Raw genomic sequence first — 13237 nt, forward strand, 5'->3', positions numbered from 1 at the left:
GCATCGGCCACGGTCAGATTGGTGCATTTTACGTGCCAGCGACACGGAGGCCAGTCGAGGCGGCGCTGGCATCGGCCACGATTCAGATAGTGCTTTTCTGAATTGTGGCCGAAACCGGTCAAGTGATTAAACATCATTTAAAATTGCATTTTTAAACCTTCTTTCATATATACCTCCACTCGGTCAGTATCTTACAACTTCACTTTGTTATACATATATATATATAAGACCCTGTGGTGCAACGGTAGCGCGTCTGACTCCAGATCAGAAGGCTGCGTGTTCGAATCACGTCGGGGTCAAATGGTTTTTATTTCATATAGGCGCAGGAGTGGCTGTGTGGTAAGTAGCTTGCTTACCAACCACATGGTTCCGGGTTCAGTCCCACTGCGTGGCATCTTGGGCAAGTGTCTTCTGCTATAGCCCCGGCCCGACCAATGCCTTGTGAGTGGATTTGGTAGACAGAAACTGAAAGAAGCCTGTCGTATATATACATATATATATAAGTGTGTGTGTTTGTTCCCCTAGCATTGCTTGACAACCGGTGCTGGTGTGTTTACGTCCCTGTCACTTAGCGGTTCAGCAAAAAGTGACCGATAGAATAAGTACTGGGCTTACAAAGAATAAGTACCGGGGTCGATTTGCTCGAGTAAAGGTGGTGCTCCAGCATGGCCGCAGTCAAACGACTGAAACAAGTAAAAGAGTAAAGAGTATATATAACACTTATTACTTATTATATTATCTTATTTTCTCTTTTTTTTTACTTGTTTCAGTCATTTGACTGCGGCCATGCTGGAGCACCGCCTTTAGTTGAGCAAATCGACCCTGGGACTTATTCTTTGTAAGCCCAGTACTTATTCTATCGGTCACTTTTGCCGAACCGCTAGGTGACGAGGACGTAAACACACCAGCATCGGTTGTCAAGCAATGCTAGGGGGACAAACACAGACACACAAACATATACACACACACTTATAATATATATATATACATATATACGACAGGCTTCTTTCAGTTTCCGTCTACCAAATCCACTCACAAGGCATTGGTCGGCCCGGGGCTATAGCAGAAGACACTTGCTCAAGATGCCACGCAGTGGGACTGAACCCGGAACCATTAAACTTTTTAATACCTTTTTCATGGTTATTTAATAAATAAATATAAATATTAAAAAATTAAAAGTTTAAAAATTTATAAATTTAAATTTTAAAAAATATAAATTTTAAATTTTATAAATTTTGTATATTTTATTTATTTTTATGCTTTGGTTTATGGTTTTCACTGTTTGATTTGCCTAATAGTGGTTTTATCTCCAATTTAATTTATATATATATAAATATATATATATAGGCGCAGGAGTGGTTGTGTGGTAAGTAGCTTGCTTACCAACCACATGGTTCCGGGTTCAGTCCCACTGCGTGGCATCTTGGGCAAGTGTATTCTGCTATAGCCCCGGGCCGACCAATACCTTGTGAGTGGATTTGGTAGACGGAAACTGAAAGAAGCCCGTCGTATATATGTATATATATGCGTGTGTGTGTTTGTTCCCCTAGCATTGCTTGACAACCGATGCTGGTGTGTTTATGTCCCGTCACTTAGCGGTTCGGCAAAAAGAGACCGATAGAATAAGTACTGGGGTCAATTTGCTCGACTAAAGGCGGTGCCCCAGCATGGCCGCAGTCAAATGACTGAAACAAGTAAAAGAGTATATATTGCTGGGAGATGTAGTGGATGATGATGATGATGATGATGATGATGAAAGGACAACATAGACAAAATGAACATCATTTTAACCTTTTATTCGTTATTCCCACTCCTTTATTCTCCCAGAACAAATTCCTCAAAAATCCCACACAATCATCTTCAGAAATCAAAGTCATCACATGGTTCCGGGTTCAGTCCCACTGCGTGGCATCTTGGGCAAGTATCTTCTACTATAGCCCCGGGCCGACCAAAGCCTTGTGAGTGTATTTGGTAGACGGAAACTGAAGGAAGCCCGTCATATATATGTATATATATGTGTGAGGGTGTATGTTTGTATGTCTGTGTTTGTCCCACCAACATTGCTTCACAGCCGATGGTGGTATGTTTACATCCCCATAACTTAGAGGTTCGGCAAAAAGAGAGAGTCAGAATAAGTACTAGGCTTACAAAGAATAAGTCCTGGGGTCGATCTGCTCGACTAAAGGCGGTGCTCCAGCATGGCCACAGTCAAATGACTGAAACAAGTAAAAGAGTAAACTTAGTGGTTCGTCAAAAGAGACCGATAGAATAAGTACTGGGCTTACAAAGAATAAGTCCCGGGGTCGAGTTGCTCGACTAAAGGCGGTGCTCCAGCATGGCCGCAGTCAAATGACTGAAACAAGTAAAAGAGCATACTATTACACTTGTGTGTGTGAATACTGACATGTGTACCTAAGTGGAGTTTTTGAAAAAGCGAACCATCCGATCGTGGCTGTTGCCAGCGCTGCTCCGACTGGCCTCCGTGCCGGTGGCACATAAAAGCACCATTCTTTCGTGGCCGTTGCCTGCCTCGCCCGGCCCCTGTGCCGGTGGCACATAAACCATCCGATCGTGGCCGTTGCCAGCGCCACCACGACTGGCCTCCATGCCGGTGGCACGTAAAAGCCCGGCCTGGCCCCCGTGCCTGTGGCATGTAGCACCATCCGTTCGTGGCTGTTGCCAGCTTCGCCTGGCCCCCGTGCCAGTGGCACGTAAAAAGCACCATCCATCCGTGGCCGTTTGCCAGCTCCGTCTGGCACGTAAAAAGCACCCACTACACTCACGGAGTGGTTGGCGTTAGGAAGGACATCCAGCCGTAGAAACACTGCCAGATAAGTCTGGGCCTGGTGCAGCCTTCTGGCTTCACAAACCCCAGTTGAACCGTCCAACCCATGCTAGCATGGAAAGCGGACGCTAAATGATGATGATGATGATGATGATTCATGACACATATCACAAGGATATGGCCACCTCCTGTACAATGAAGGTACTGCTTTTAGAGAATGATTTACCACATGTATCACAATGATGTGGTTTCCCTTCTGTCAGCATCATCATCATTTAACGTCCATTTTCCATGCTAGCATGGGTTGGACGATTTTGACTGAGGTCTGGCGAACCAAACTCCAATCTGATCTGGCAGAGTTTCTACAGCTGGATGCCCTTCCTAATGCCAACCACTCCGAGAGTGTAGTGGTTGCTTTTACATGCCACTGGCATGAGGGCCAGTTTGGTAGAACTGGCAATGACCATGCTCAAATGGTGCTTTTTATGTGCCACCTTTACAGGAGCCAGTCCAGCGGCACTGGCGAGAATCTTCCTCGAATATTTCACATGTCACCAGCACAAGTGCTGGTAAGGCGACATGGTACCGATCACACTTGAACGGTGTGCTTAACGTGCCATCGGAACGAAGGCCAGCTTGTTGCTATGGCAACGATCTCACTCGTATGGTACTCTTAGCGCTCCACTAGCAACGGATGCCAGTCACCAAGTTTGATTTCGACTTCGATTTCACTTGCCTCAACTGGTCTTCGCAAGCAGAGTTTAGTGTCCAATGAAGAAAAGGCACGCACAAGTGGACTGGTTACACCCCTAGCATAGGCCACAAGGTTATGGTCACACTTGTGCTTGCCTGTATGAATGTGTTTGTGAGTAGTCAAGTGACTCCTTTGAGAGAATGATTTACCACAGATATTACAGCGATATGGTTTCTCTCCTGTATGTGTAAGTTTGTGAGTAGTCAAGTGATGACTTAGAGAGAACGATTTACCACAGATATCACAATGATGTGGTCTGTCTCCTCTGTGTATCCGTTGGTGATAAGTTAAATAACGACGCTGAAGGAATGATTTACCACAGAAGTCACAGTGATAGGGTTTCTCTCCTGTATGTGAACGTTTGTGGTCAGCCAAGTGACTCCTTTGAGAGAATGATTTACCACAGAAGTCACAGTGATAGGGTTTCTCTCCTGTATGTGAACGTTTGTGGTCAGCCAAGTGACTCCTTTGAGAGAATGATTTACCACAGAAGTCACAGTGATAGGGTTTCTCTCCTGTATGTGAACGTTTGTGGTCAGCCAAGTGACTCCTTTGAGAGAATGATTTACCACAGGCATCACACTGACGTGGTTATTCCTCAGTATGAACGCGTTTGTGTTTAGTCAAAATACTATTTTGAGGGAATGATTTACCACAGATATCGCAATGATATGGTTTCTCAACTGTGTGCGTAGTTAAGTGATAAGTCAACGAACACCTATGAGAGAATGATTTATCACAGATATCACAGCGATATGGTTTCTCACCTGTATGAATGCGTTTGTGACTATTTAAGTCTCCACTACAAGAAAATGATTTACCACAAATATCGCAGTCATATGGTTTTTCCCCAGTATGAATACGCTTGTGCCTGGTCAAAGGACTATTAGATGAGAATGATTTACCACAGATATCACAATGATATGGCTTCTCACCTGTATGAGTACGTCTGTGTGATTTCATATGACCAGATACAGAAAATAATTTACCACAGATATCACACACATATGGTTTTTCCCCAGTATGAGTACGTTTGTGATTTGTCAAGGAACAGTTCTCAGAAAATGATTTCCCACAGATCTCACAATGAAATGGCTTCTCACCTGTATGAATACGCTTGTGACGAGCGAAAGAGTTGTTTCCTGGAAATGATTTACCACAGATCTCGCAGTCATAAGGTTTCACTCCAGTATGAATACGTCTGTGCCTAGACAAGTGATTGCTTTTAGAAAATGATTTACCGCAGAAGGTACAGTGATATGGCTTCTCACCTGTATGAATGAGTTTGTGTTTGGTCAGGTAACTACTACAAGAGAGTGACTTACCACATATATCACAGTCATATGGCTTCTCACCTGTATGAATAAGTTTGTGGACGTTCAAGGGACTGTCAGAGGAGAACGATTTGCCACAGATATTACAATGAAATAGCTTCTCACCTGTATGAATATGTTTGTGTCTTCTCAGGTGACAGGCTCGAGAGAATGATTTACCACAGGTATTGCACTGATGAGGCTTCTCACCTGTGTGTGTACGTGTGTGAGTAGTTAAGTTACTCTTCTGGGAGAATGATTTACCACAGGTAATGCAAAGAAACGGCTTCTCACCTGTATCAGAGTTTTTTGGTTTAGTTGAATTATCCATTATGAGAGAATAATTAATTAGACGTATCACAATGATAATGATTTTTTCATTTCTATGAATATGTTTGTACGAAGTTGGATCACTATTTTCAGAGAATAATTTAATGTTAATCTTTCTTTCATCTGTGATCTTTATACCTAAATCAACAGGTGAAAACTGTCAACTCTTTTGTAAAGTTTATCCAAGCTTAATTAACCTGTAAAGGAGTCATCTCTTCTCCATTCCAGAGAGCGAAGACAAGATAAACTGCCAGCATCAGTTGTTGGTTGTCGGATCACTGCATCCTTCAAAACTTCCATGCTTCCTGAGATTCGCCAACACCACACCTGATCTTTCTCCCCTCCATACACACACAAGCATGTATCTGACTCATACACTGTTCACTTCCCAGACATTTCTACATTACTGCATGTACTTTATATGCACTTTCTGACAAGTTGTGGGGCACCTGAGCACTGTATACAATAATTTCATTATTATTATTATTATTATTATTTCACTGTTGTCTGTCAGAGATTATATTTTTGTAAAGAAGATGTATTGATGAATGTTCCTTATAAAAATATCGTCTTCCTTTAAATGATGAAATTTGATGAGGAATATCGAAGGCACATCTGAACGAAGAAATTTCTTTTATGTCAACACTAGCAGTATCGCCCGGCGTTGCTCGGGTTTGTAAGGGAAATAACTATAAAGCATATTTAGAGACTTATAGCCAAAAAATGGAAAAAAAATGATGGTAAATTTTTTTTTTAGTTAAAAAGGTCGAGTTGCGTCCCCTAGACAGTCTGTGGTTTGTGTTTCTGATTCTCGACCCCATGTCGAATTTATCGATTTTTTTCAGAACTGGGGGAACTTTTCAAAATTTTCGCTGCGTTAGTTTTGAATTATGACATTGGGCTATGTGTGTGTCAAGTTTCATCAGAATCGGTTGAAAGCCGTGGTCAGGGTGAGGGTACAACATGACAGACACACAGACAGACAAACTGCCATTTATATATAGAGAGATGATGTGATATTCTGAAATAGAAAAAAAAGAAGCAGTGAGATAAAGAGGATAAAGATAAAGGGGTGGATGGTTTGACTGAGGACTGGTGAGCCAGATGGCAGCACCAGGCTCCAATCTGACCTGGCAGAGTTTCTATGTTACATGATTTTGTGTCTGTGTTTGGCACCACCACCACCACCCCACTCGATTTTACATCTGCAGTTCACCAAGACACCGATAGAATAAGTACAAGGCTTAAAAAAAACAGTTTTGGGGTTGATTTATTTAATTAAAAGGTCTTCAAGGTGGTGCCCCAGCATGGCCACAGTCGAAGGACTGAAACAAGTAAAAGATAAAAGATTCGTTACGCTTACTCTGGATATCCAAATATATTTTTATATGTTTCTGTGGATTGAGTGGCTGTGTGGTAAGTAGCTTGCTTCCGAACCACATGGTTCCGGGTTCAGTCCTACTGCGAGGCACCTTGGGCGAGTGTCTTCTACTATAGCCTCGGGCCGACCAAAGCCTTGTGAGTGGATTTGGTGGACGGAAACTGAAAGAAGCCCATCATATATATATATATATATATATAGGTGCAGGAGTGGCTGTGTGGTAAGTAGCTTGCTTACCAACCACATGGTTCCAAGTTCAGTTCCACTGCGAGGCACCTTGGACAAGTGTCTTCTATTATAGCCTCAGGCCGACCAAAGCCTTGTGAGTGGATTTGGTAGACGGAAACTGAAAGAAGCCTGTCGTATATATGTATATGTGTGTGTATTTGTGTGTCTGTGTTTGTCCCCCCGCCAACATCGCTTGCAACCGATGCTGGTGTGTTTACGTCCCAGTAACTTAGCAGTTCGGCAAAAGAGGCTGATAGAATAAGTACTAGGCTTACAAAGAATAAGTCCTGGGGTCGATATATATATATATATATAGGTGCAGGAGTGGCTATGTGGTAAGTAGCTTGCTTACCAACCACATGGTTCCAGGTTCAGTCCCACTGCATGGCACCTTGGGCAAGTCTCTTCTACTATAGCCTCGGGCCGACCAAAGCCTTGTGAGTGGATTTGATAGACGGAAACTGAAAGAAGCCTGTCGTATATATATATATATGTATATATACATGTATGTGTTTGTGTGTCTGTGTTTGTCCCCCTAGCATTGCTTGACAACCGATGCTGGTGTGTTTACGTCTCAGTAACTTAGCAGTTCAGCAAAAGAGGCTGATAGAATAACTACTAGGCTTATAAAGAATAAGTCCTGCGGTCGATATGCTCGACTAAAGGCGGTGCTCCAGCATGGCCACAGTCAAATGACTGAAACAAGTAAAAGAGTAAACTTAGCGGTTCGGCAAAAGAGACCGATAGAATAAGTACTAGGCTTACAAAGATTAAGTCCTGGGGTCGATTTGCTCGACTAAAGGCGGTGCTCCAGCATGGCTGCTGTCAAATGACTGAAACAAGTAAAAGAGTAAACTTAGCAGTTCGGCACAAGAGACCGATAGAATAAGTACTAGGCTTACAAAGAATAAGTCCTGGGGTCGATTTGCTCGACTAAAGGCGGTGCTCCAGCATGGCCACAGTCAAATGACTGAAACAAGTAAAAGAGTAAACTTAGCGGTTCGGCAAAAGAGACCGATAGAATAAGTACTAGGCTTACAAAGAATAAGTCCTGGGGTCGATTTGCTCGACTAAAGGCGGTGCTCCAGCATGGCTACAGTCAAATGACTGAAACAAGTAAAAGAGAAAACTTAGCGGTTCGGCAAAAGAGACCGATAGAATAAGTACTAGGCTTACAAAGAATAAGTCCTGGGGTCGATTTGCTCGACTAAAGGCGGTGCTCCAGCATGGCCACAGTCAAATGACTGAAACAAGTAAAAGAGTAAACTTAGCGGTTCGGCAAAAGAGACCGATAGAATAAGTACTAGGCTTACAAAGAATAAGTCCTGGGGTCGATTTGCTCGACTAAAGGCAGTGCTCCAGCATGGCTGCTGTCAAATGACTGAAACAAGTAAAAGAGAAAACTTAGCGGTTCGGCAAAAGAGACCGATAGAATAAGTACTAGGCTTACAAAGAATAAGTCCTGGGGTCGATTTGCTCGACTAAAGGCGGTGCTCCAGCATGGCTGCAGTCAAATGACTGAAACAAGTAAAAGAGTATATCGAAATATATTTTTATACATTTCTGTGGATTATCTTAGTTTTATGAAGAAACCCACAGATAAATGAACCTAAAACTAAAGATAGCCTTGCTTGTCATGCTACAGGTCTGAAGATGACTGCTATTTCCAGCACAATAAAGAACCAGCAGAGGATGATCTACTTTTAAATTTGCTTAAAAGACAGAAGTAAAGATTTTCACAACAAATTTCGATAAAAATCAATACCAGCGGAAAGGTATTTCTACAAAATTTCAGGGCCCTTTCGGTTTGAACGGCAGTTTTTAAAATAATTTCTAGGTAACTAAAAAATTTTAAACTAGTATCGATCTACTGCATTTCAATCTGTTTAAGGGTTAGGGTTAAGGGTATCTTTTTTTCTTCAGAATTGTAAATAAACCCAATTTGTTTCTTAAACGAGGGACATATTCATACGGCACAGAATGTTTTTACCTCAATGGACATCATCGATTGGTTGAAATTGCAGAAATTGAAGAAAAAAAAACAACGAATATTTTATAAACTATAGACTTTTCTCAATAAAGCCAAGAGAAAAAGATGTTTTATAAACACATTCTACCAGTATAAGAAGTTTAAAAGTGTTTAGTTACGTGGAAATTATTTTTAAAAAACTGCCGGTCAAACCGAAAAGACCCAAATATCTTACAAACTATAGAATTTTTACCTCAATAGACGACATTGATTGGTTGAAATTGCAGAAATTGAAGAAAAAACAACAAATATCTTACAAACTGTAGAATTTTCTCAATAAAGCCAAGAGAAAACGATGTTTTATAAACACATTCTACCAGTATAAGAAGTTTAAAAGTGTTTAGTTACATGGAAATTATTTTTAAAAAACTGCCGGTCAAACCGAAAAGACCCAAATATCTTACAAACTATAGAATTTTTACCTCAATAGACGACATCGATTGGTTGAAATTGCAGAAATTGAAGAAAAAACAACAAATATCTTACAAACTATAGAATTTTCTCAATAAAGCCAAGAGAAAAAGATGTTTTATAAACACATTCTACCAGTATACGAAGTTTAAAAGTGTTTAGTTACGTGGAAATTATTTTAAAAAACTGCCGGTCAAACCGAAAACATCCCTCTTTCTTAAACGAGGGACATATTCATACGGCACAGAATGTGTTTTTTTACCTCAATAGACGTCATTGATTGGTTGAAATTGCAGAAATTGAAGCGAAAAAAAAACAACAAATATCATACAAACTATAGAATTTTCTCAATAAAGCCAAGAGAAAAAGATGTTTTATAAACACATTCTACCAGTATACGAAGTTTAAAAGTGTTTAGTTACGGGGAAATCATTTTTAAAAACTGCCGGTCAAACCGAAAAGACCCAAATATCTTACAAACTATAGAATTTTCTCAATAAAGCCAAGAGAAAAAGATGTTTTATAAACACATTCTACCAGTATACGAAGTTTAAAAGTGTTTAGTTACGTGGAAATTATTTTTAAAAAACTGCCGGTCAAACCGAAAAGACCCAAATATCTTACAAACTATAGAATTTTCTCAATAAAGCCAAGAGAAAAAGATGTTTTATAAACACATTCTACCAGTATACGAAGTTTAAAAGTGTTTAGTTACGTGGAAATTATTTTAAAAAACTGCCGATCAAACCGAAAAGACCCAAATATCTTACAAACTATAGAATTTTTACCTCAATAGACGACATCGATTGGTTGAAATTGCAGAAATTGAAGAAAAAAAAACAACAAATATTTTATAAACTATAGACTTTTCTCAATAAAGCAAGAGAAAAAGATGTTTTAAAACACATTCTACCAGTATACGAAGTTTAAAAGTGTTTAGTTACGTGGAAATTATTTTTAAAAAACTGCCGGTCAAACCGAAAAGACCCAAATATCTTACAAACTATAGAATTTTCTCAATAAAGCCAAGAGAAAAAGATGTTTTATAAACACATCTACCAGTATACGAAGTTTAAAAGTGTTTAGTTACGTGGAAATTATTTTTAAAAAACTGCCGGTCAAACCGAAAAGACCCAAATATCTTACAAACTATAGAATTTTTACCTCAATAGACGACATCGATTGGTTGAAATTGCAGAAATTGAAGAAAAAACAACAAATATCTTACAAACTATAGAATTTTCTCAATAAAGCCAAGAGAAAAAGATGTTTTATAAACACATTCTACCAGTATACGAAGTTTAAAAGTGTTTAGTTACGTGGAAATTATTTTAAAAAACTGCCGGTCAAACCGAAAACATCCCTCTTTCTTAAACGAGGGACATATTCATACGGCACAGAATGTGTTTTTTTTACCTCAATAGACGTCATTGATTGGTTGAAATTGCAGAAATTGAAGCGAAAAAAACAACAAATATCATACAAACTATAGAATTTTCTCAATAAAGCCAAGAGAAAATGATGTTTTATAAACACATTCTACCAGTATACGAAGTTTAAAAGTGTTTAGTTACGGGGAAATCATTTTAAAAAACTGCCGGTCAAACCGAAAAGACCCAAATATCTTACAAACTATAGAATTTTCTCAATAAAGCCAAGAGAAAAAGATGTTTTATAAACACATTCTACCAGTATACGAAGTTTAAAAGCGTTTAGTTACGTGGAAATTATTTTTAAAAACTGCCGGTCAAACCGAAAAGACCCAAATATCTTACAAACTATAGAATTTTTACCTCAATAGACGACATCGATTGGTTGAAATTGCAGAAATTGAAGAAAAAACAACAAATATCTTACAAACTATAGAATTTTCTCAATAAAGCCAAGAGAAAAAGATGTTTTATAAACACATTCTACCAGTATACGAAGTTTAAAAGTGTTTAGTTACGTGGAAATTATTTTAAAAAACTGCCGGTCAAACCGAAAACATCCCTCTTTCTTAAACGAGGGACATATTCATACGGCACAGAATGTGTTTCTTTACCTCAATAGACGTCATTGATTGGTTGAAATTGCAGAAATTGAAGCGAAAAAAAACAACAATATCATACAAACTATAGAATTTTCTCAATAAAGCCAGAGAAAAAGATGTTTTATAAACACATTCTACTACCAGTATACGAAGTTTAAAAGTGTTTAGTTACGTGGAAATTATTTTAAAAAACTGCCGGTCAAACCGAAAACATCCCTCTTTCTTAAACGAGGGACATATTCATACGGCACAGAATGTGTTTTTTTACCTCAATAGACATCATTGATTGGTTGAAATTGCAGAAATTGAAGCGAAAAAAACAACAAATATCATACAAACTATAGAATTTTCTCAATAAAGCCAAGAGAAAAAGATGTTTCATAAACACATTCTACCAGTATACGAAGTTAAAAGTGTTTAGTTACGTGGAAATTATTTTGAAAAACTGCCGTTCAAACCGAAAAGACCCAAATATCTTACAAACTATAGAATTTTCTCAATAAAGCCAGAGAAAAAGATGTTTTATAAACACATTCTACCAGTATACGAAGTTTAAAAGTGTTTAGTTACGTGGAAATTATTTTAAAAAACTGCCGGTCAAACCGAAAACATCCCTCTTTCTTAAACGAGGGACATATTCATACGGCACAGAATGTGTTTTTTTACCTCAATAGACATCATTGATTGGTTGAAATTGCAGAAATTGAAGCGAAAAAAAACAACAAATATCATACAAACTATAGAATTTTCTCAATAAAGCCAAGAGAAAAAGATGTTTCATAAACACATTCTACCAGTATACGAAGTTTAAAAGTGTTTAGTTACGTGGAAATTATTTTGAAAAACTGCCGTTCAAACCGAAAAGACCCAAATATCTTACAAACTATAGAATTTTCTCATTAAAGCCAAGAGAAAAAGATGTTTTATAAACACATTCTACCAGTATACGAAGTTTAAAAGTGTTTAGTTACGTGGAAATTATTTTGAAAAACTGCCGGTCAAACCGAAAAGATCTTTGTGTTTTATTTACTTTGTTTTAAAAAATTATTTGTTTTATGTATTATTTACTTTGCCAGGTAGTCGTTGTAGGATCAACTAGTCACGACTAGCTAGCGCGGATGGGCGAGTACGCGAGTGCGCGCATCGGGACCACTGTTCTTAAATAGTACAAAGGAACTAAGTGAAAACTGAATCGGTGTTAATTAATAAGGCATTAAAACAAAATGACTCTCCCTAGACACAACAAAATATGCTGCAACACACAAATCCACATAAAGAATCTTGCAATCCAAACCCCAAAACGAAATTAATGTGGTGCACTTCAATCGGTTTCTTCTCATGTTAACTATTATGCTTATATTTTATTGGGGTCTTCGCTGCTACATTCCACCCGTATTCCTTTTTATTACGGGTGACTATGGCTTATACCGTACGATTTTCTTCTCATTTTACAAATAAATTTCCTCTATATCACATCTAACATCCGATAATAGGTTTTCACAAACAACAAACCAATATTTCAGTTTGGAAGTTATTATTTAAGACGAGGAAATATATTTTCCTAAAGTTTTTATGTTTTCGCTTCGAAATAATTACTGTGACACCGAGAAGTTCACAGAATTCTATTAATTACATTGTTATTAGTAGTATTATTATCATCATTGTCAACTTACCGTATTCAGACAAAAACTGCAAATCACAGACCGATCACTAATTAGTCTAATTAATAATTTTCCGAAACTCCTCACACCAAAAGCACTTTCCTACAAAAGTTTTGTATATTCGGAATCTACATACTATAACAAATATTCGTAGAATATTTAATTAAAGTTACGATCATCCAAAGTGGTGGGGCATGAATCTGTAGTTATGCCGGTTCTCCGTTCGTTTTTACTCGTTAATCACAACGTTTTCTTCTCATTTTACAAATAAATTTCCTCTATATCACATCTAACATCCGATAATAGGTTTTCA

At 38.5% G+C, this 13237-nt stretch overlaps 1 protein-coding gene and 1 non-coding gene across 3 annotated transcripts in view; one reads left to right on the plus strand and one right to left on the minus strand.

Annotated features, from left to right (window-relative positions):
• Positions 1 to 227: 227 nt before the first annotated feature.
• Positions 228 to 299, plus strand: Trnaw-cca. The gene has a single exon. It is a non-coding gene; the product is annotated as a tRNA-Trp (tRNA).
• A 3335-nt stretch (positions 300 to 3634) lies between these two features.
• The window catches only part of LOC118768200 (zinc finger protein 737-like), a 26665-nt gene continuing 17062 nt past the window's right edge, over positions 3635 to 13237 (minus strand). Inside the window, exons 1-2 of one of the 2 annotated variants that reach the window (XM_036514260.1) lie at positions 4109 to 5548; positions 3635 to 4024 (exon numbers count right to left, since the gene is read on the minus strand). In XM_036514260.1, coding sequence (XP_036370153.1) covers positions 4131 to 5183 — 1053 coding nt within the window. In that variant the 5' untranslated portion in view covers positions 5184 to 5548 and the 3' untranslated portion in view covers positions 3635 to 4024; positions 4109 to 4130. Of the gene's footprint in view, positions 5549 to 13237 lie in introns of those variants that run through there. The other variant, XM_036514259.1, reaches the window with a different exon arrangement.

Source organism: Octopus sinensis, linkage group LG27 (assembly GCF_006345805.1).
Source record: "Octopus sinensis linkage group LG27, ASM634580v1, whole genome shotgun sequence".
Lineage (NCBI taxonomy): Eukaryota > Metazoa > Mollusca > Cephalopoda > Octopoda > Octopodidae > Octopus > Octopus sinensis.